The sequence below is a fragment of the Lycium ferocissimum genome, unplaced genomic scaffold (assembly GCF_029784015.1).
Source record: "Lycium ferocissimum isolate CSIRO_LF1 unplaced genomic scaffold, AGI_CSIRO_Lferr_CH_V1 ctg1030, whole genome shotgun sequence".
In the NCBI taxonomy this organism is placed as follows: domain Eukaryota; kingdom Viridiplantae; phylum Streptophyta; class Magnoliopsida; order Solanales; family Solanaceae; genus Lycium; species Lycium ferocissimum.
The window spans coordinates 51,675-74,809 of NW_026713251.1; the positions used below are offsets into that span (position 1 = coordinate 51,675).

A 23,135-nucleotide genomic window follows, 5' to 3' on the forward strand; every position below is an offset into this window, starting at 1 on the left:
CCTTGATGAAAGTTGTAGAGCATTGAAATACCTTTCCAACGGTATCTTACGGGGTCAAACGGACATCCGTGCAAGAGGTTATGGCCATTTCTTGAACGAGGCGTCTTGTCCATATTTCAAAATACGGCCGCATATTTCAAAATACGGCCCGTATTTTGAAATACGGCCATATTTGTTGGGCCGAAAAATTTATTTTTCCGAACAGTATATATTCGTCCATATCAGTTCTAATCATTATTTTTCATTCCTTCAAGCCCTAGAACGACCTCCTACCCTCTCCCATCATCAAGAACACCAAGGTAAGCCTACTCTAATTATTCCAACTCAATTCTAACATCTATCCTTGTAATCTAAACAAGAAATTATCATTCTAAAACTAGGGTTTTCAAGAAAACCCATCTCAAGGTTCAAGAACTCAAGATTTTGGAAATCTTCTTCAAAGCTCAAGTCTTTAATTCAAGTTTTGGAGCAATTAAGGTATGTAGAGTTACTATACGTGTGGGAACATCATTGTTCTTCCCACGCCTCAAAATCCATAAAATTATGATTTCAATACAAAACTAGGGTTTCAATACCATGCTCATGATAACCCTAGGTCCATGTCCATGATTATATTATGTATGAATTGTTATAATTCCATCATTGTGTTCTTAATATTTCTTTATGATTATTGAGAATCCGTCCGTAATCTATGAAAACCCATATCTTGTATTCCATGGGTTCTTGCATGCATGTTTTTGAATAAAAATGCTTATTTCATGAATATCCTATATGTCTACAAGTTTTCATGCAATTGTATTTTATAACTATGTTCATACCATGACTCAAGATACATACATGCTAAATACAAGTTACTTTATGAAACCATATTTACAAGTTATTTCATGAAACCATGTTTACAAGTTATTTCGTGAAATCATGATTACAAGACAAGTACAAGTTAATTCACGAAAATCATGGGCTTCTTAGCCAACTATATTATGTTCATGTTTTTGGGAGTTGCACGAATTACCGAGAAGGCTCAGATAGCCTGAAACTACGTAGCCACCGTAGGACAAGGATCGCTCCCCCGGATAGGACGATACCTTAACTTTACACCGAATGGATCCATCGTGCACGATACCACCTCATACGGCAAGGTATGGGGGCTCGGGTCCGGCGAGGTACCGTTCGACTCCACGTACCCACGTGGTGATATCACATGGTCGGTTTATGAAATGCTCTCCTACTTATCATGTTTTACGTATGTTGTATCTATATATGTATCCATGCTTATACTCATGCTCGTATGTTCATGTCCGGAGTTTTCGATTTCGATTCTTATCATGTTATTTCATGTCCCATGTTATTTCATTCGGTTGCTTTACATACCAAGACATTCAATGTCGACGTCCCCTTTATTGCCGGGGCCTGCATTTCACGATGCGCAGTACGTATATACGGGACGACACGTACGCTCGAGGACGACGTTCGTATCAGCTTATTGGTGAGCCCCATCTCATTCGGGGTTTAGTCAACTCTTTATTTTATTATTAGTTATGCATCTAAGGTATACTGGGGGCCTTGTCCCAGTAAGTATGTTTTCTAGTCAGACTCATGATAGAGGTTTCATAGACTAGACAAGTCGATTTATGTTATGTCGACATTCGGAGTTGTATAGCCATTTTGGCTTATTCATGTTATTCCCGCATTCATGATTTAAACAAGTGTTTCATTAAATTATTATGACATCTCATGTTTTATAAAGGCTCATCATGCATTCACGTTATATTTCGCTCATGTTATACCTCATGATGATTCAGCAAGCCATGTGGTTCGCTCGGTCACATGCAGTAAGGCACCGAGTGCCGTGTTTCGCCCAGGCCATGGTTCGGGGCGTGACACTACCCTTTCACACCTTGGTAGGCAAATGCGCCCCTCAATCATTAACTCAAACCACGATAAAATATATAACACAATAGAATTATAAGTCTAAAACATAAATAAAGATAAGTGCGGAATACAAAATACAATCCCCAAGGAACTGGTCTTACTCGTACAAGAGCAACTACGTAAATGTCTAAATATACAAGTCTGAAAGTCAAAAACAACTGTCTGAATGGAAGAATATAAAGACATGATAGATGAATCTCTGGGCAGCGGCTCGTCAGATGCTCACTGTAGATACTCGAAAGCAGGGCCTCGGAAATCAGTCACGAGAAGTGGAAGTAGAGCTTGTCATGTACTCTGCACTCAGAAAAGAATGCAGCAAGGTAGTATCAGTACAAACACTATGTACTGGTAGGTATCATAGGCCGATAACAGTTAGCTAACATATATAAAGAAAGAAACTGAAGAATAGACATGCTCCCAATCAAGTACAAACACAACACAGTCCAAGAACAACAACTCAAGTATAGTAGTATCAAGTCAGAGTCCAAGAAATATATGAATGTAGTAATGAATGCATACGCAATGCAATGAAATGCACTGACCAAATGTAATCTCCGTACATACATGCTACGGACGGAATACCTTCACGCCTCGATAGTCATGACCCATGGGGAACCCGCGAAGTCCATGTACCACTCTCACGGTCCCAGCAAGGACCTTAGGCATCGGACACTCAGCTCTTTCATCATCATCGGTACCAAGTCTCAGCTCATATCAATGTATCATGTAAAATGAGGATGAGTGCCATGCACAGTATCAATGCCAAGTGAAATCATATCAATACCAATCTTGCCACACATGGACACATACCACAATATCAAGATTAAGTCAAGTTCTTTCCTCTATCCACGATAATGGCAAGATAAGTGAGACACAACAGTATCACAATCACAATATGGCAACTATGTATCAAGTCCAATATCACACATATGGCAATAAGCCAATAAATCACAAAAGGCAACAAGCCCACAAATTAGTCAATAATATCAAACCTAAGTAATCCATCCCAACTTCATACCCGAAGATATAACATGCTTTCTCTGAATGTAACTAACTCTACATATGCTTCGCTAACCGAAGTCTAACCAGAAGATAAGTCGTAACCTACCTCGCTGTCGAGCTGGAGCCACGAGCAATCAAATCTGAGCTTTGCCCTTCTGAAGAGCCTCCAAGTACTCAAAGTCTAGCCATTATCGAATTCTAAGTTAGATATGAGAAATAACGATACCCACATTACTACACTATCGTTCGAATAACAAACAAATAAGATAAAGGGGGAAAACAGGCCCACAAGGGTAAAACGGGTATTTCAAAGATGGAATAGGTAATCCAACATTCTAGAAGTTCAATTCTACTCCTAATTGCTAAATTAACTCAAGAATTGGTCAATTTCATCATTCAAGTCAAAACCCCCAATTTGGGTATAAACCCTAACTTTCAATCTTTCAATTCATCAACTACAATGGAAGATTCAAGCCTATGGGTCACTAATTCATCAAATTTCATGCTTAGATTAGTCAAATCCATCAACAAATCTCATATTAGAATTCTAAATATCAAATAATAAAGTAAACGTCAAAACCCATCTTCTTCCTTAAGTTCTATAGATTTTCTACCATGGAATGCTTAAGAAAGGTGAATAAAGGAAATCAAGGTTAGAGAACTTACCCCTAAGAAGAATCTGCTTAGAACCTCTTCAATTCGCTTTAAAGACACTTAGGAATAATAAATGTAGGAATAGGAAATTAAGGGTTTTACTTAGCATTAAATAGGACACTGTTCCGCGTTTCTCGCCGCAGCGGTAATGAGATCGATATAGCAGGATCGCTATCACGATGCCCTGACTGCCGCAGCGTGTCCGCTGGAGCGGATTCCCATGAATCCACCATCTCGCGCCAGCGGACTGTGCCCTCGCCAGGCAGTCCATTACCCAAGACACGAGCCTCGTCGCAGCAGGTAACATACACCACGGATTCGTTTTTTCACTATCTCATTCCTAAAACCCGACAATCACCCCGGACCTCCCAGATATGCAAACATACATAAAAACACGCTACAGACTCACTCCTGGTCTCAGAATTCCCAACGGAAGTCTATTTGACCGGCTAGGAACCGAACTGAACATCCCACCAAGTCATAATCGACCATCCGAACCTCTCGGAATCGACGGATTTTCGAAATAGGTCCGTTTACCCAAAAGTCAACTATCAGTCAACCGCTTTTCGCTTTAAGGCTCTATTTCACATAAGTGATCATAAATCTCGCCCGATTACCTCGGGGACCGTGCCACCCATCCCCGCAGGTCAAAATCGTACTAATAGGGCTCAGGGAAGGGCCAACAGGGGTAAATGTGTCAAAAGCACTATAACGACCAAACGGGTCGTTACAATTATTCTTATTAGGACAAATTAATGGGCTGTGGGGAAAGAGAGAAATCAGAGGTGTTTTGAGATTGGAACTGAAGATGAATTGTCTAACCTTTTTTAATTTTTGGTGTAAACATGAATGCTTAAGGGAAACATAAGATATTTTTGATGTTTTAGATAATTTGTAAAAGGAACATAGAAAGGATGATCCTTCTTTTGTAATTGTCTAATTGAGGACTATACAATTTGGTATTGTAAACCTGTTAATATATAGAAATGTTACCAATGTCAAAAAAATAAAAAATAAATTAGGACAAACTAAAAAGAAAATGGTAGAAATAAATTGGAACAAAGTGACTATTTAACATATCCTTGGTAACCAAGCAAGAGAATTTTGTCGGACTGTTTGTGCATAGTACCAAAGGACCACTTTAAGTTCCGGTCCTCCGTGTCCGTGAAGCCGCCAGAGTCGCCGTCTGGATTCAAGAGAAGAAAAATCAGATTATAAGAGAGGTACTATCCGCACAATACGCCTTTCCGATTCTTTCTTTGTTCGACTATTTATTTCATTGGTTTTGTTTGATTTCACCGGAAATACTACACTCACACTTGAGGCTTTGAGAGAATTCTGGGGAAATGGGGTGGGACTTCTTGACCTGAAAAGGAACTGTGTGTATCTCTATTGTCTATGAATTGCATAAGATTTGAAGGAGAATTATACAAATTACATGTATGTGTATCTTTATTGGCTTCTTTACTTGTATTATTTCTTTTTCTTTGAGCTGAGGATCTATCTGAAACAGCCTCTCTACCTCCCATGGTAGGGGTAAGGTACTCTACCCTCCCTAGATTCCACTTGTGGGATTACACTTGGCATGTTGTTGTTGAGAAGCACAAATAACCAGAAATTTGTACTCCTTGTTAGAGCAAAATGCAGAATCCATGGATTATCTACCTTCAACTTCACTGTGGTACAGAGAGAGCATTTCTCTGCAGACTCAGTACCAGCTTTAGCTGAGAATCAAGCATTGCTGAAAAATTGAAAAAAATACATATTTTTGGGGAGCTTTCACCTCAAGGAGCTATTATCTCTATTGTATATGAATTGCATAAAATTGGAACTTCTAGTATTCCATAAAGGAGAAGAACTATGCAAAAATTCAATCATGAAAAGCAGAAATGATTCGTAACTAGAAATACAGGTTTCTTGCAAAAAGAAAATGCAGAATCAGTGGATTATCGCTCCCCTTCAATTTGAGGTTATCGAGGAAGTGGTTGTGGAAAGCAATATCAATTGAAAAGAGTTACTACACTAGATATGGAGAAACTAACAATGGAGTTCTTGGAGGATTTGTATATTCTTATGGAGTTGGTGCGTGGAAGGGGATCATGAAGGCCAAAACTGGTTTGTCGAACACATTGCCTTTCATGTGGGTAGCGGGGAGCGAGTCAGCCTCGGAAGGACTTGTGGTCCAGGGAAACACCTTTAATGGAGTCATTCATGCAAGTGTTTTGAGTGGCAAATGACGAGGAGGGTACGGTGTCGCACTAATAATCGAGGAATAATATGGGATGTAACCATTTGAAGGGTTATAAGAGTTGTAGTGAGAGGAGGTGGAGGACTTATTTGAATTGCATCTGAAGAGGTCTTACGATCAAGGGGACAAGTGAATTGTCACAGACTATCTACCCTATTGCGTCTCATATTGTAATTTATCTTATTAGAAGCCCAAAGGTTACTACTAATTGGTTTTAGTGGTAGGTCTTAAAAAGTATCTAAGAATATCACGTTTATATATTTGTACCCTATTGAAATAATGAACCATGCCTGATATGTGTTGAATATAGTGGATTGCTGACTTTTTCCTTTCGAATGAACTACCATGAATCTACTTATTGCCTCAAAATGTTTGGATAAAAGAAGACTAGCTTTTAGAGTGGATTCCTTTCTTAAAGTAAAGAATTAACTTATCTTCTATAGACATTATTTCGCTCCAGGAGGGGACTCTTATTCCTACTTTGCGATAGACTATTTAAGGAGCAGGAGGAGATATAGTAAGTTGGTGTTGCTTTTATCAAAAATAGTAAGTTGGTTACTTGTGCAAAGAGAATGGAAAAGACACTAACCACTTTTGATACAACGTAGATTTGTTTCACAATTTTGAAACCTTGCATGTTCGTTATTCCTTACTCGGGTTATTGCTGAGGCAGTAAAAGAAATGGTCACAAGTTGGAGGATACAGAAGATGAGCAAAGAAAATTAAGGAATAACAGAGAGCTATACCTTTATGTACTTTTTGGTTTATATGGATTGGAAGAAATAGGTGATTGTTTCGCACCTGATGGTGTCCCAGCGATCAATGAAGCGGGTGTGACCAACGTTTAAATGCCAGCGGAGACAAAAAATGCTAGGTAATCTCTTCCCTTCTTCCCTTCTGCCTAAGCCTTGTAGGGTAGAGTTGCTCGATACTTATGGTGGTGGGAATTGGGAAGTAGCAGGTATCCGGTGCAATAGTCAGGGTCCGTACAAGCTGGGCCGAACACCCCAATTACTAAGAAAAGAAATAGGTGACTGTTTCGTAGTAGTAAAATAGTGGTAAAATGCAAAACTGGTTGTATTAAGATATCTTTTTATTTTCTTGTATTCTTTTTTGCTCTAAAGGGAGGATAACCATATGTGTGGATAAATGGGATTACATGATAGCTAAATGTGGTTGAGCCGCTAATTGTTTTGTACATACTTCGACAGCATCTTGGTGTGTCAACATATGATACTTTTGCTTTATAAAAAATATATAAATTGAAAGATGTAGAAGTACATTACCAAATGTGGACAGAACAAGGATGGAATCTTGTGTTTAGAAGGGCATTGAATGATTGGGAAATAGGGAGAGTATCAGATCTGCTTTTGTTACTGAATTCCTTCACCGGTACCATTAATACCCCAGACAACCCAGTCTGGAAATTATGCAACAAAGGGAATTTCTCTGTCAAGTCACTATACTGGGAGAAAAACAAGGTTGTGAACCCATCACCGATTTGGCCATGGAAACTTATCTGGAAAGTCAAAATTCCATATAAGGTTTCTGCTTTTGTTTGGTTAGTTTTGAGGAGGGCTTGTCTTACTACAAGAGGCTCTACAAAGAAGAGGTCTACAAATATCTTCAAGATGCCTATTTTGTGTGGAAAATGCAGAAACAAATGAGCATTTATTCCTTCATTGTCAGACAACTGCACATCTGTGGCACATGTTCTTTTGTATACTTGGGGTGAATTGGGTGTTACCAAGATCAACTTTAGAACTTCTATGCAACTGGGAAGCAATTGGAAGAAGAAATGCACAGGAAGACTGGTGGCAAGCCATTCCAGCTTGTATTTGGTGGACAATCTGGAAGGAGAGGAACTCCAGACAATTTGATGACAAAGCTAATTCTATACAGATAGTTAAAACGAAATGTCTTAGTCTCTTGTACTTTTGGTGTAAACAAGATATAGTGGGGGAGGCAGGAGATTTGGTAGATTTTCTAGGCAATATGTAAATTGTAACTAGTTTTTTACCCCCAGGCCACTGCTTGTGGTTTTACTTGTAAAGTACCTCAGCCGCAGTCCATATGCTGATATTTTTGGATGAAATACAAATGTTACCTTATTCAAAAAGTACATTACCAAGTTATTGAATATAACTATTGAGCATCCTCTTTCAGTAATTTTCCCTTTATAAAAAGTAAAAATCAGGGAATGAAGTGACTGGTCGTAAGATATTTCCATGGTTCCTCTCGGTAATGGTTGAAAGTCTAGAATTAATTTAGTCATATTTTAGAATGTTCGAGATTTTTCCTACTTTGTTGCAATCAGGAATCTTTGTATTTCGATAATTTTTATTCGATAATTTTTCTTATTTAATAATTTTTGCTATGGTCTAGAGAAACCTTGTTTCCAGTAATCGTAATTCCTATACTAGGACTCCTCTTGTACAATCCCCAATCAGATGAACTAATGGTTGAGCACAAGAGTAACAACCTGGAGATACCAGGTTCAAATTGCAGTTACAACACTTGCTGTGAATCTTTCTGCTCCAACTTTTAAGAGTAGGATTGCCAATACAACTTGTGCTTGTGTGCCAGACATACTATCTGGTGAATTAGTTGACTTGAGGTGTGTACAGATTGGCTTGTTCACCATAAATATTCACAAATGGACAAAAAAGTCCTCCTGTTCTTACCTTTTTTTTTGATAACTGTGGTGTCCGGGCCAGCTTGCACGCACCTCGACTAATTTCATAGGATACCCGCTACCTCCCACCACCAGGTCACTTTATCCACCAAGGCTTTGATAGATGGGAGGAAATCATCTAATGTTTTTTTTTTCCGCTCGGATTTAAACCCGAGACCTCATGGTTCTCCTCCCACTTCATTGATCATTAAGCCACACCCATGGGTGCAAAAAAAATCCCTCCTGTTATTAATTCAAGTCAACTTTTCTTTACCTTTTCCTCCCCTCTAATTTTCACATGGTATCGACACTTTTATTCTTTTGGAAGAGACTTAATTTTGCCTACCGGAGGGTTGCCTTATGTTGCTTGCCCAGCCAAAACTTGTCATATTCTACTTTTCCTTTCTATAGAAGGTGATTGCTTTGACGTGGTTGTCTTTGGTACTGAAACCATTAAAAGAACCTTTATTGGACACTGTACCTCCTCTCAATTTTGTTTAGTGGACACTATACAAACTATTTGAAATACAAAAAAGAAATACCATATCATTCGGGTAATATTTTGAAAAAGGTTGCAAATCTGACCACTATTCCAACTTCTTCATTCTCTTTCAAGCAAAATCTTATTCTTCATTTTGGAAAAGTTTCTTCTTTTTTAGAAGGTTTATTCCCCCTTTTTCCCTTACAGGCAGATGTTGGATATTGAGTTCCTTCTCTGAACACAACTTTTTTTAGCCGTTACCAGAAAGCCATCTCTTCTCTTTCTTATAGTATATAGTTTGGGTAGTAACTCCCTCTAAACATTTATTTTTCGGCAGCTTTTATAGTTACTTTTGAGCCATTAATTCAAATTTCAAGATGCAGTAAAGATGTCCTGGAGATTCGCATCACCATACATCTTTGAGCTAGTGAGTATAGATTTCTTTTAATGTATGATCAAGAAGCTTTTTCTTTTTTTCCAGTGTGCACAGTATCAACAAGTTTCAGAGGAAATAATCCCAATCACTTTTCTTTTTCTGGTTGTGCACTAATTTGGAGTCACTAATTCGACATATTATGCAGACAGTTCATGGCACAACTTCTGTTTACTGAGGACATGACCCTAGATAGGAAAGTGTTGAGGTCGAGGATTGGGGTAGAAGGGTACTAGGTAGTCGCGTGATGTTGCACGGTAGGTGGGAGAGGTAGGGGCTAGCACCCTCTACACGTATTCTTAGTAGTAGTATTTAGTAAATGCGTAATTGCCCATTCTTCGATGTGTATCACTATCTTTTGCGCTTTTGCTTTGTATATTTCTCTTTTGCTGTCATTTTCTTTTTATTTTTTGCTATTATTTTTTTTACTGTCTGCGTCGAATTCCTTTTCCAGTATTTTTCTTTCCTTTTATTTTCCTTCCTTTTCTTTAATTTTCTTTCTTTTCGAGCCGAGGGTCTTTCGGAAACGACCTCTCTGCCCAACACAAAGGTAGATGTAAGGCGTGCATACTTCCTACCCTCCCCAAACCCCACATGTGGAATTACACTGGGTATGTTGTTGTTGTATGTAGATGCCTGTCCTTTCAACAATAACCTTTCCTGGCATACTCTGCTCGGCGCGGCTTTCCAGTTTTGATTTGCAAGTTCAAGTTGTTTACTTACCTTAAGTTTAAGGGGACACGGAAACTGCCTCTTGCAGAAATGCAGGGTACGGTTGCATACAATAGACCCTTGTGGTCCAGTCCTTCTCCGGACCCCGAGCATAGCGGGAGTTTAGTGCACCAGGCTGCCCTTTGTATAATACTACAACGACAACAACATAGCCAGTGTAATCCCACAAGTGGGGCCTGGGGAGGGTAGGATGTACGCAGACCTTACCTCTACCTTTATGGGGTAGAGAGGAAATAAATTCTGTTTATATAATAGAATAAATTATTCAGGTTATTAGTATAAGAAATTATTCCTAATTTTGTCATAATTAGAAGTCTCAGTATTTGAGGAATTCTCCTTATCCCATGTAGTCTAAACTTACCTTGTTTCTAATAGTCTAAACTCGAGCAATTCTATGTTGTCTGTGCACTCAATTCAAGATAAAATCACTTTTTTTTTTTTCAATTTTCACAATAATCATCATTTTATGTATGCTGCAAAACTCGTCTTACTATTTCTGGAGCAGCTGGAGTTCAGCAGTGGTTATTGGTTCCTAGATTCTTTTTAATCCATATAAGCTCAAAGAGTAAATTTGTTATTGTCCTGTTGCAAGGATTGAGCAGATTGTCACCATAATCACAGCTCAACATGCTTGTGAAGTTGCAGAGTGTTTTGTGTTGCCACATCTGATGGCTGTGGTGCTCGTGGAATCTGTCTTATGAGAGGAGTAAGTGATTTTTTGTCTTCCCAGGTTCTAAAGGCATGCCTCTCCTTGTAAGTGCTCAAGGCAAGATGGAGAATATGCTGTATGCGGAGGAGCTTGTCAGGGAATTTCTAGTATTCAGAGGCTTTACAAACACTCTGCAGGCTTTTGTCAAAGAGTTGGGAACTGATATTGGCAAAGGATTTCAAGTTGATAAGATATTAGATTTAATTTTCTCCATCTACGTGCCCAAATTCCAAGCTGAAAACCTGATTGAACTCCTTCGCTTTTTCAAGCAGTGCTTTTCTTCTCATGAGACAGAACTTATTTCTACCATATCAGACTTAGATGTCTGTATTATACGGTATTATATCATTCATGCCATACAAGCTGGCAGAAAGGACAAAGTGATAGAGTTGTTTGACATACATGGGCGTGAATTGCTGCAAAAAGACCACGTGTGGGCGTCATGGTTTGGTGGGTCCTCTCTTAGTTATCTTTCTTATTAAACGTGAAACTTTCTTCTCATATAAATTGACATGTAAAAATATTTCATGCAGCAATTCCATATATTAAAACTCCTCAATCCGAACCCCAGTTCCGGGTATACTTTTCTAAGGAGTGGTCCGATGCGTTGCATCTATCTCTTCGAAATTTTCTGAGCAAGATGTTTAATGGCACTCATATCCTTAAGTATATATTATCACATTTTCTTATTCCTAATTATTGCTTAAATATTCTTGCTTTAAATTGTGCACATTAATTTCAAGCGGTTGCCCTACAGGTGGGATTAATTATGGTTCTTTGGTGTTAAGAGGAGAGCATCTTTTACGTTTAGTTTGTGGTGCTTTACTGCCAGTTATATGGGGCAAATGAAGATGCCAAGGCCTTTACCAATTTTTGTTGAGGGAATCAGTTTGTAGTAGAAGCAGATAAATGTCTGAATGTCTCTTATGAAGATCAATAATATGTTTGAAGGTATTTAATGTTGCACAGGAAAAATGTACCCATTAGATTGTAGCAAAAGCAATTACACATTGCATATCACCATATGGTAGTAAGCTAAATGTAACTAATGATAAAAGAATGAGATGTTTGGAATGGATTGCTTACAACAAAAAACAACCTACCCAGTGTAATCCCACATGTGGGGTTTGGGGAGGGTAGGGTGTACGCAGACTTTACCCCTACCTCATGGAGAGATGCTGTTTTGGAATGAATTGCTTGATTATTCTCTCAAGCATGTTGTGGTTTACATAGTGTTTACACCTAAAAAGGAACGAAATGTAATTCTAAAATGAAAGGAAAGTAATTCTTATTTCTAGTTACACAATTATAAGAATTCCAAACCTTTTCCTTATTTACAAAGAGTGGGTTCTTCTAATTCTTAACACTCCCCCCTTAAGTTGGGGCATACATGTTATATGATCCTAACTTGCCACATATATACTCAATTCTGGAGCGGTGGAATGACTTTGTAAGTGTATCTGTTAATTGATCGTTCTAGTTGATAAAACCTGTAGCAGTGCACCCCAATTCTTTTGTTAGATGAAATAACAATATATTTCTGTATACTTTGTTCTCTCATGAAACACTTGTCTCGAAGCATTGTGTATTGCCGCCTGATTGTCATCGATCAATTGCATTAGTGCATCTCCTCCAAGCCTTGACTCTTTAAGAAGTTTCTTTAGTCATATAAGGGCAGATGTATCCAACACCATTGCTCGATATCCTGCCTCTGCACTTGATCTAGCTATTACATCTTGTGTTTTGCTTTTCCAAGATGTCACTTTTCTGTAATTGAAACACAGAGTCCTAAAGTAGATCATGTATCTTAAGAAGATTCAGCCTAGTCTGCATCAGAGTTTCCAATAATATTTGCATGTGCTCTTATCCTCATACAATTAGACCTTGTCCAAGTGAACTTTGATATACCTAAGAATGTAAATTGATGCATTCCATGACTGTCGAAGGAGCTTGGAGAAATCGGCTAACAACACTGACAATAAATGAGATGTCTCGTCATGTGATCGTAAGATAATTGAGCTTGTCAACCAATCTCTGGTAAAGATTGGGGTCCTCTGGGGCTCCCGCTGTCTAGGAGGAAACTTAACATTTGGATCCATAGGTGTATTAACAAGTTGTAATTTAACATACCCTAATTGCTACTCAAACGTGCTTTTTAAATTAATTGGCCAAACACAATTTGCTTTTCACCAAAAGTGCGTTTTTGAAAAGCACTTTTCAAAATAAGCTGATTTTTGGTTACCATTCTAAAAAAAAAAAAAAAAAAAAAAAACCTATTTTAGAAGCTTGGCCAAACAGGCTATAAGTCAGGGATTTTGTTACTCTTTGTTTGATATATTTGGACTTGGTTGTTTAAGGAAGTAGATTCACTCAACCTGATGCATGTCATTGATGATGGATAGTATTACGTGCTTGCAGATGATTGTTTTTTTAGTTGTCATCCATTTGTTTTCTTTACCACTGTGCCTCCATTGAGTTTCTCCTTAGCTATGCCACGTATCCCTGCGTTAATGAAGATCAGTTCTGAAAGCAACATGGTGAGTCGCCTCAAAGGAGACATCAAGCAACTTAATTTCAAACTTGCGCAACTTCAAGTATTGTTGGAGGAGAAAGAGACTCAACTACATCAGTTAAGGAGGTGAGAGCAGTTACAATTTGTTCTCACTGACAGTCTGAAGGCTACTAACTGCATTGTTTGATCTCAGTAATGCCTTGCTAGCGACGGAAGTCACTGTAGGGACTAACAGCTCATCAAATCCTCTTGCTGGTTCCGGGGAACCCACAGTTTTCGGACCTGCGGCATCTCATGATATTTGTGTCTATGCAACTCCACAAACGGGTGAAAGAGAACCTAAACACATTGATGATATCAGGCCTGATGATACTCACGTTTCAACTTCTAAAATTAGTTGTCACAGTAGTCAGAGTGAGTAGTCAGAGTGAGAGAAGTGAGGCCTCCTTCTTCTTCTTCTTCTTCTTATGATGATGATTCCGATTCTGAGATGAGTTATCATGTGATATTTCGACAGACACTGGAAATGAAGCACAGAGAGAAGAAGAATTCCCTGAAGTTAGAGTAGACTTCCAGGTAGACTCTTTTGGAGACAATATTGAGTTTAATTAGCCTGAATTTTCAATTTTTCACTTCAGCAGCTCCTCTCTTCATTTTCTATTCATGCTCATCATAAACTCATAGACATATAATCTATAATTATTCTTTCTTTGGGGCACTGAGGTGGGGTTAATTGATGGTTCTGCCATAATATTTTACAGGAGACATTCTTAGGCCACACAAGTCCAATAAGTCGTTGCCGTTTTTCTGCTACTGGGGACAATGTTGCTAGTGCTTCTGTGGATGGGACAGTTAGGTAAATTCCCTTAGCTGACATGCATTCTCGTATAAATGTTTCTGAAACATGACGGAATTTTGTGAAGTGGCATTCCACATTGATTGTGTCCTTCCACCCTCCAACACACCTCATCTCACCCACCCCCGTAGCCCCCATCCCACCACTCCACACCCTTACCCCCACCCTCACCTCCCATAGTATTTGACTAAATTATATACAAACTAGTGAATTTGTCCGCGCTTCGCTCGGTTATTAAATACAATATTGAATTTATGATATATTCTTCTTCTAATGCCTGAATATTAAAAAATATTGCAAAGAATGTTTTTAGTCTTCAAATCCAATGCGCCCACAATGGGGTTGAACCTGTTCTCTCCATTTGCAAGTAGTAAAACTCCTAATTTACGAAACTTAGTTAGGAATCTTTTTTCTTTGAATCTAGTTCTATTGTCATCTCAGATAGTTGATTCTGAACTAAACCTTGATCCAGTCCCATTAAATATAATACCATAGCTAAAAAACAAATATATAACATAAGACATACATACGATTTTCTTTTAAAAATCAAATGTATAAGGAAAGACTACATATTAAAATAATTAAATATAACCATAAGTTCAAATAAAAGCATTACATACATTTTTGTAGTTTTATACCGAAAAAGTTTTTGAGAAATAAATATAGCTGGTAAAGCTGAAATAACACAGACATAGTTGAAAGATTGAAACATTAATAACAGAAAACAAAGTTATCAAACATTACTTGCTGAAGCCCTTCAAAAATCTTTTCCCCAAGAGTTGTTGAACTTTTCAAAGCTTTGATTTTTCTTGGTTAAACTATAAACTTTCTTCTGTAGCAATGATAAAATGTCTTTGGGAGAAATTACATACTTCATCATTATCTTTTATAGAATCTTCAAATTTAAAAAGCTGATACAATGACATGATGTCGTTGGATCCCTGCAAGTGTTAGCACTAAAGATTTACAAACAGTTATCTTGAAGTATATACAAAATATGCACTTGCGGGAAACTCCTTGCCGAGGGCCTGTGCACCCCCGGGATTAGTTGGGGCTCAAAGAGACTCGGACACCCGGTGCTTAATCAAAAAAAAAAAAAAAGTATATACAAAATATGCAATAGAAATAGTTTGACGCATAATAAAGATATAAGAAATAATTCATATGAAATTAATTAGAAAAACAATGAAAATACAAGTCCATACACAAGAAAACTTTGAGAAGAGTCATTACTCTTGAGTAAATCCAACTACTTATCTAGTAAAGTCAATTTTAAAGAATATTTTTGAGTAAGCATTATTCAAAAACAAAAACTAACCTCAGCTTCAGGAAATAGAAAATATACCAGGTTGAGTTAACAACATGGAATTTTTTATCCAAGTACAAACACTTGACTTTCAATATGGATGCTGATACAGTAATACCTGATAAGAAGATCATTGTAAGTCTTATTTCATATTTATCCTATAAAATAAAATAACAACTCATAATGTTCATCACATATAATTAGTTGTAAGACTTATTTGATATAGATTACTTCGCTTAATTGAATTAGATTTTCAAATTAACTGCAAGCATAAAATTTTACAGCAAAAACTCATCAAATTGTATTTAACTCAATTTTTTCTTCATAAGTACATACTAATAACCTAATATGGTGTGTTGCAGCCAAAATGAACACTACATAATATACAAATAAATAAATAAAATTAGGAAAAGAAAAATATAGGCAACCTGAGGAAGCAGTAAGGAGATACTTCACGAAACTCCAATAGCTCCATTCCCCTCTCGGCTCACAATAAATTAATAGAGGGATCAAAAGAGTTATGCATATGAGTATTCTTTCAGAATTTTAATCGATTTTTGTAATTAGTGGAGTAATAAATTTCGAGACATTTAAGTTCTTAATTATAGAATAGGATTGAAGGGAGGAGTAGTAATTGTCATATTTATTCTTGTACAATAAAAAATAAAAAAATAGGGAAAATTGTCAAAAAAATGAGGAAAAACATAAATAGAATCCTTGGTGAAAGAGAGGTGCATCACCTTTTCTATTCCTAGCTTTACTATATATATATAGATGCTTTATGACAATTATTTTTTGCTTACATACCGAACACAAGAAAATAAGTAAGATACCCACTTATTTTCTTGGAAAACGTTTTCCTTCATACCGAACACACCCTAAATGGAGTTTGGATATTTACAAAATAAACTCTACCAAACCTTTTCTGTCAAACAATTATGGAGGTTTGTACATGAAGATTAAGTCATGTGAAAAATAAAAAAATTCAGGAAAAATATGGGGGTAGCCGTTACAAGTGATCCCCTGAGGGTATTACCACCTCGTATGAAACTAGTGTGTGGAAAGAAATTGTGAAAGATTATAGAAAAGTTTCTTAAATTTTGCATTCGGTAATAGTAGATGCATCTTATTTTGGTTGGATATTTGGTGTGGTGGTACTGCTACTAAAATTCTATAACCATATAAAGCTGGATAAGGAGGCTACGATGGGTAAGATGTCAAGAAGGAGATCAAGTATCCTGTGACTTCTCTTTCAGGATACTTGTTCGAAGACCGACAACAGATTGGGAATAGGATTAGTTGAACCATTTCCTACAAAGGGTCTACAACAGTATGGGGAGGTTTATAGATTGCTAAGGGAAGGAGAAACTTCAAGACAATTTTCAGTTAAATCATGTGATAATAGTTTGGGTAAAATGGGATGCAAGTGGATGTGGATGTCAATTGGGAGGACAAAAGCGCTAGTAAACTGACGTTTTCTTACATGGTTTACGGATCGGATGCCATTCTGATGGCAGATAATTTGAGGAAAGAAAGTTCTGTAGTAAGTTGGTGTTCTTAAGAAGCATATAGGAGGTGAATCACTTCTTACTATATTGCACTTTCCGACAGTTATGAGCTCTAGTTTTCTCCATGTTTAATTGATGAGCTGCCTAGAACAATGACGAGGTTATGGCTAGCTGGGGGATGAAAAGCTGGAGACTAGAAGAAAAAACTATCCAAGGATACTTCTCGTTGTACTTTTTCAAGGGTGTACAAAATTCTATGAGGATGTTTAAGAGCTCCCTTTTGTTTCATTTATTCTTTTTTCTGGGATCAATCTTCGTTCATCTATTCTTTGGTGTAAAAGGATATGCTATAGATATAGATGATTGGATTTTGTGGGGTTTGAAGTATATCCACTCTGTAGAGTGACGCCATCTTGGTGTACTATCACTGAAACTTTTTGGCTTGCCAAAAGATTATGTGATCCTGATCTTTGTGTTGATATTAATGTATTCTGATGAAGGATATGGACATATGACTCATCAGCACCAGCATCAAGAAATGCAACTATCTATTGTGGGGCAGAGATCATGTCACTTGAGTGGGAGTGCAAATCTGACCGTTTGGTAAGACACTGTCAATATAATAGATATAGATTATTATGCCGTACAAAAAAAAAAAAAAATAGACATAGATTATTATGTTATGATTCTTGTTTCTTTTTCATGTTAATTAGTATAGTTGCAAGCTTCAGTACTGGATTGAATTCTAATGCTTCTGGAACTAATGTTCTTCTTGAGAAAAGCTTCTCATAGGCACAGCTGATGGAGGAATCAAAGCATGGAATGTCGATGCTAAGCGTGTTGTTTGTGATCTTAGCTGCACAGAAGCATTCCCAAGGTTTCTCAGACACATGGAATTACTCTTTCTTCTTCGGGGAAAAATGAAATGCTTGGACACATTCTTACTCGTTCTTTCTTCCGTCCTATTTGATGTAGCGTGTTGGATTTAAAATGCAGCCCTGTGGAGCCAATTTTTGTGTCTGCTGCAGCATCGAGAGGGTAACTTGTGCTTCTACCTTTTCTTGTACTATCTCTATGTACTTTTTTGTGCTAAAGTTCTCTATCTATTATGTTGATGTCCTGTTATATTGAAGTTATATACTGAGAACTGCAGGTGCTAGTTGGTAAAAGGGAAAAGGGTCAAAAATATCCCTCTACTTTGGAAAAAGGGCTAAAACTATCCTTGGGGCAAAAAAAAAAAAAAAAAAAAAAAGGGCTAAAAATATCCTTCGGACTTATTTTGGGTCAAAAATACCCTATTAAACTTTTCAAACATACCCCTCTTTTAACAGAAATATCCAATCCCCCCAAATAACCATTTTTTGACCCGACCCATTATTAACCTGACCCAATAAAATATTAAGCCCTAATCCACCAAAAAATAAAATATTAAACCCCTATTCCACCAAACAATACCCAAACGTTCCCCACCCCTAACTATTTCCATCATTTCTTGTGCCCCGTCTAGCTGTAGTTTTTCTACTTTTATCATTCTTTCCGTGCCATACTAGAGATAATCAGTGAACTTTACATGTAAAAAGACTGATTTGATTCGCTACATAAAAAAATAAAATATTAAACCCCTATTCCACCAAACAATACCCAAACGTTCCCCACCCCTAACTATTTCCATCATTTCTTGTGCCCCGTCTAGCTGTAGTTTTTCTACTTTTATCATTCTTTCCGTGCCATACTAGAGATAATCAGTGAACTTTACATGTAAAAAGACTGATTTGATTCACTACATAATGCATATTAGGGGTTAATATTTTATTGGGTCGGGTTAATAATGGGTCGGGTCAAAAAATGGTTTTGGGGAGATTGGATATTTCTGTTTAAAGAGGGATATGTTTGAAAAGTTTAATAATGGAAGGGGTATTTTTGACCCAAAGTAAGTTCGGAGGATATTTTTAGCCCTTATTCCAAAGAAGAGGGATATTTTTGATTGTTAAAATTATTATTTTCATTTGACAACTATGTACCTAAAATTGCTTAAAGCAGGGGAATTGTCACAAAACATTCTTAAGCTACAACTTTTTCATAACAGGACAACAACAACAATAACAAAGAAGAATTGCAATACCTAGGACATACGTTGTTGTCCTGTTATGAAAAAGTTGTAGCTTAAGAATATTTTGTGACAATTCCCATGCTTTAAGCAATTTTAGGTACATAGTTGTCCAATGAAAGTACTAATTTTAATAACTAGCACCTACAGTCTCAGTATATATTTTTCCTTATCTGGGTCCATTTAATTTCAATACTGGTAAATAGTTTATCTTTTAGAACAAATGAAGAGGTTCTTCAAATCTCACACCTATTCCTGCATTTTGGTATACAAGTCACTAACCAGATCAAAAAAATTCCTGACAAACACGTACTGAATGTAAGTAATACACCAATGAAGCCTTAATCCAATTAGTTTGTACTGCTTATATGGATTCGTTTCCTTCATTGTCTTCTATTCTTAGTCAAGTCCGTTGTCTGTACGATTTTTCATGAGATTCTTGGTTTTGTAAGACAATCTTCTTTGTTGAAGTGTGTGTAACCATCTCTTCTAAAATCTTAAGCTATTAGAGAGCACTTTTATTTACTTAGACATGTCTTCGACACGGCCGCTCACGTGGGGGACTTGATTCCTTTTTCATGGGCAATACATGGAAATTATTTTTGACAATGGGTGGTGTTTGAGACTCTAACCTAGGACCTCTGCTTGCTCTAAAGCCATGCTGAAGTGTGTCTGACCATTTGGTCTAAAAGTTTAAGCTTTTAGACGAGTTTGGTTCCACAATTTAACATGATACCAATTAGACCCATTCATATTCTAGGTTTACCCAATTTTAGGCCCTCATGTCATGTTGTCCACGCTCTAGATGTATAGTCCTAGGCGGAAGGGAGGAGGGGTAATAAGTATCTCACTTTGGTGGAGAAAGTGGGCGTTGTCTCCTTATATGGTCTTGGACAATTCTTCCCTCTTGAGCTATCTCCGAGCAGGTAAAGGTCGTGCCTCTCCTCTTCACATGCCCGAACCATCTCAGTCTCGCTTTCCACATCTTGTCCTCCACCGAGGCCACTCCAACATTGTCTCGAATATGTTCATTTCTAATCCTATCTCTCCTAGTATGCCCATAAATCCATCGCAACATCCTCGTTTGCGCAACTTTCATCTTCTGAATGTGAGAGTTCTTGACTGGCCAACACTCCATCCATACAACATAGTTGGTCTAACCACCACTCCGTAGAACTTGTCTTTTGAGTTTTGGTGGTACCTTTTTATCACACAAGACTCCGGATGCGAGCCTCCACTTCATCCACCCAACACTAATACGATGTGTGACATCATTAATTCTGTAAAGAATGGATCTTGGGCCTAACTCAACCCTAAAAGCTAGCTCATGAGGGGAGGATTGCCCAAGTCCATATAAGGAGATCACCCATTTCATTAACCATCGACATGACACTTTTTTTTTCATTCTGCAACACCCCACCTCGCGCCCAGGACTGGACATCTGAAGCGTGGGCAATTTAATTTGGGGGACCAACATCGGGTGAGATGGGTCCTGCTCTGATACCATGTAAAGAATGGATCTTGGGCCTAACTCAACCCCAAAAGCTAGCTCATGAGGGGAGGATTGCCCAAGTCCACTGTCCATATAAGGAGAGCACCCATCTCATTAACCACCGATGTGGCACTTTTTTTCGTTCTTCAACAAAGTCCATTAGACAAAATTTAATTATGCACTTGGTTGATTTATTATACAATATTTATATATAATATAGTATTAATTAGAAAGTACATTTACAATTTGGTACAAAAATGTCACAGGAGCAGTGTTTAAATGAACGACAAAAAGGGCCTTTAACTTTTAATGGTTATTTTGTCTTTTAACTTTACATTTTGGGGCATCGCACTTGTAATATATATATATATATATTTTGGGGCATCCCACTTATATATGTACTAGTTTCTCGGCACATGCGTTGCACGTGTACGCCATATTTTGTAGAATACAATATTGCAAAATAATTTCAAAACATAGCACCGAGTACAATAACTTGATATATGAATTTATGAAAATAGTCTTGTTTTAACTAAACAAATAACTACATAGAATTGACTTACACTTATAGTCTGATGAAATATTGTGTATTTGTGTTGACGTCTTTTTTTGATTGAATATATGTATTTATATGTAAATACATATGGATAATCTATGAAAAACCCAATAAGAATAAAAACATTTGAAGAATTATGGATCAAAATGATTGCCGCAAGAATACAAATCAAAGTTTGAATGTTACACCAACACAAGATGATTTCATTTAAAAAAAAAAAAACACTAAACTTGATATTAGGTTGACACACCAATATTATTGCTTTTTTCCCCTTAAATAAAACATCAAAAATAAAGCTAGTTATAGTTTATTTCACTAAAAGAGAGACCACTAATCTTTTTTGTTGGCTTTAATTGTCTTATTTGATATTGGACGTTAATCTTCATTGTTTGTTTTCGTCTTCATTGTTATTGAACTCCTTTCCCATGAAATTGGAAGAGACTTGTTTATCGTGAAATCAGTAGACTTTCTGTGTGAAGTCATGTGTTGGGGTTTTGAGAAGTAAGATGGTGGAAACACTACGTAGTAAAATCTTTATGTTAATACAAAGTGTTTAACTATATTTCTTGTTTAATTATACAAATATAATTACCGATACCATCTTATACGCACAATATTTGATTCATAAAGCATTTTTAAGGAAGAACTAACGAAAGATATTATTTTATTTCGAATATTACTGAAGACTTGGACATATCATTACTCAACCAAATCATTTTGGAAATTCAATATATTCCAATCTAAAATAGTCATGTGATGTAAATATATAACAAAAGAAAGGCATGAGCGAAAAACCCGTATTGGAATGCTGCGGATGTACAAAAAAGACAACTTCGTTATCACTATTCAAATCCACATTGACATATGTTTAGAGAAAATATTTGGTTTAACTTTCACTTAGATGTGTTATTCATTTAATAGTTTCACGAGAATCATAAGGAATAGCAAAAATCATCCTACTCCAAATATTTAAATTTTTTCAAGCTAATTGGTCACGGCCCCTAACACAAAATTTCATCAATATCATTAAACAATGAATTACATCTTCTCTAACAAAAGTAATAGTACTAACAAAAACACTATGATATACTCCAATCCTTCGTCCCAAATTAACAGTCACTTCAACTTTAAAAAAATCATCGAAAATTAATTCACTTTAGGAATTCAAAATTACAATTGGTAATTGTTTTCAACTATACACTTAATTGCACATTATTTGAGAAAAATAAATCAGTCTACTTTATTAAATAGGAGTAACTCAGTAAACTATGCTTTGGATTTATTATTTTTTAATAAATATATTAAAAAAAAAACTAAATTAGCAGTTAAAAGGGAGGGAAGGAGTATCATGTTGGTCCAAATTATTGAAAATTATTGAATCATACAAAATTTCTCAAAGCACAGACTACAGAAAATTGAGAAGATGGTGTCGTTTGATCTTGTGATTCACCTTTTAAGAAGACCTTAATTGCGGAAACAACTGTTGTCATAAAATGTGTCATTGTAGGCCATGTGGAAACCGTGGATTGTTGCAATCAAAATTAAATATTATGTTGTGATAAAATTAGCCTAAAGGAGAAAGCCAAAACATTTGGATTAGCCATGAAAAGTTGTAAAGCATTTTTACAACTGTAAAGCATAAATATTGAGAAAAGCAAGGTGTATAGAGTGCTTGGATTTAAGAATTTACCAACGGTGTACTGTAAGGTCTCTAATTGGCAAAGGATGTGTTTTAAAAGAAAATGAAATGGCAACTACTCTTTCTCAATCGGTGGGATCTCTTTCTGAAAAGGCTTTTTTAGTTTGCGTTGGCTAATAGGGAGTTATTTATGGCATTTATTAAGAAAAAAATTAAATATGAAAATTATTGAGAGGGGTATTAAGGTAATTTAACTTTTAAGTTTAGGAGTTCATGCTTTTAATATAATGTAGA

At 36.7% G+C, this 23,135-nt stretch overlaps 1 protein-coding gene across 1 annotated transcript in view; it reads left to right on the forward strand.

Annotated features, from left to right (window-relative positions):
* The first annotated feature begins 4,640 nt into the window (after nt 1-4,640).
* Nucleotides 4,641-23,135, forward strand: part of LOC132041466 (uncharacterized) — a 30,858-nt gene continuing 12,363 nt past the window's right edge. The window contains 11 exon segments of the mRNA XM_059432177.1: nt 4,641-4,811; nt 10,887-11,315; nt 11,399-11,521; nt 13,362-13,503; nt 13,571-13,713; nt 13,715-13,813; nt 13,895-13,953; nt 14,139-14,233; nt 17,548-17,650; nt 17,830-17,924; nt 18,023-18,085. Of these exon segments, the coding sequence (XP_059288160.1) occupies nt 10,928-11,315; nt 11,399-11,521; nt 13,362-13,503; nt 13,571-13,713; nt 13,715-13,813; nt 13,895-13,953; nt 14,139-14,233; nt 17,548-17,650; nt 17,830-17,924; nt 18,023-18,085 (1,310 nt within the window). The 5' untranslated portion in view covers nt 4,641-4,811; nt 10,887-10,927.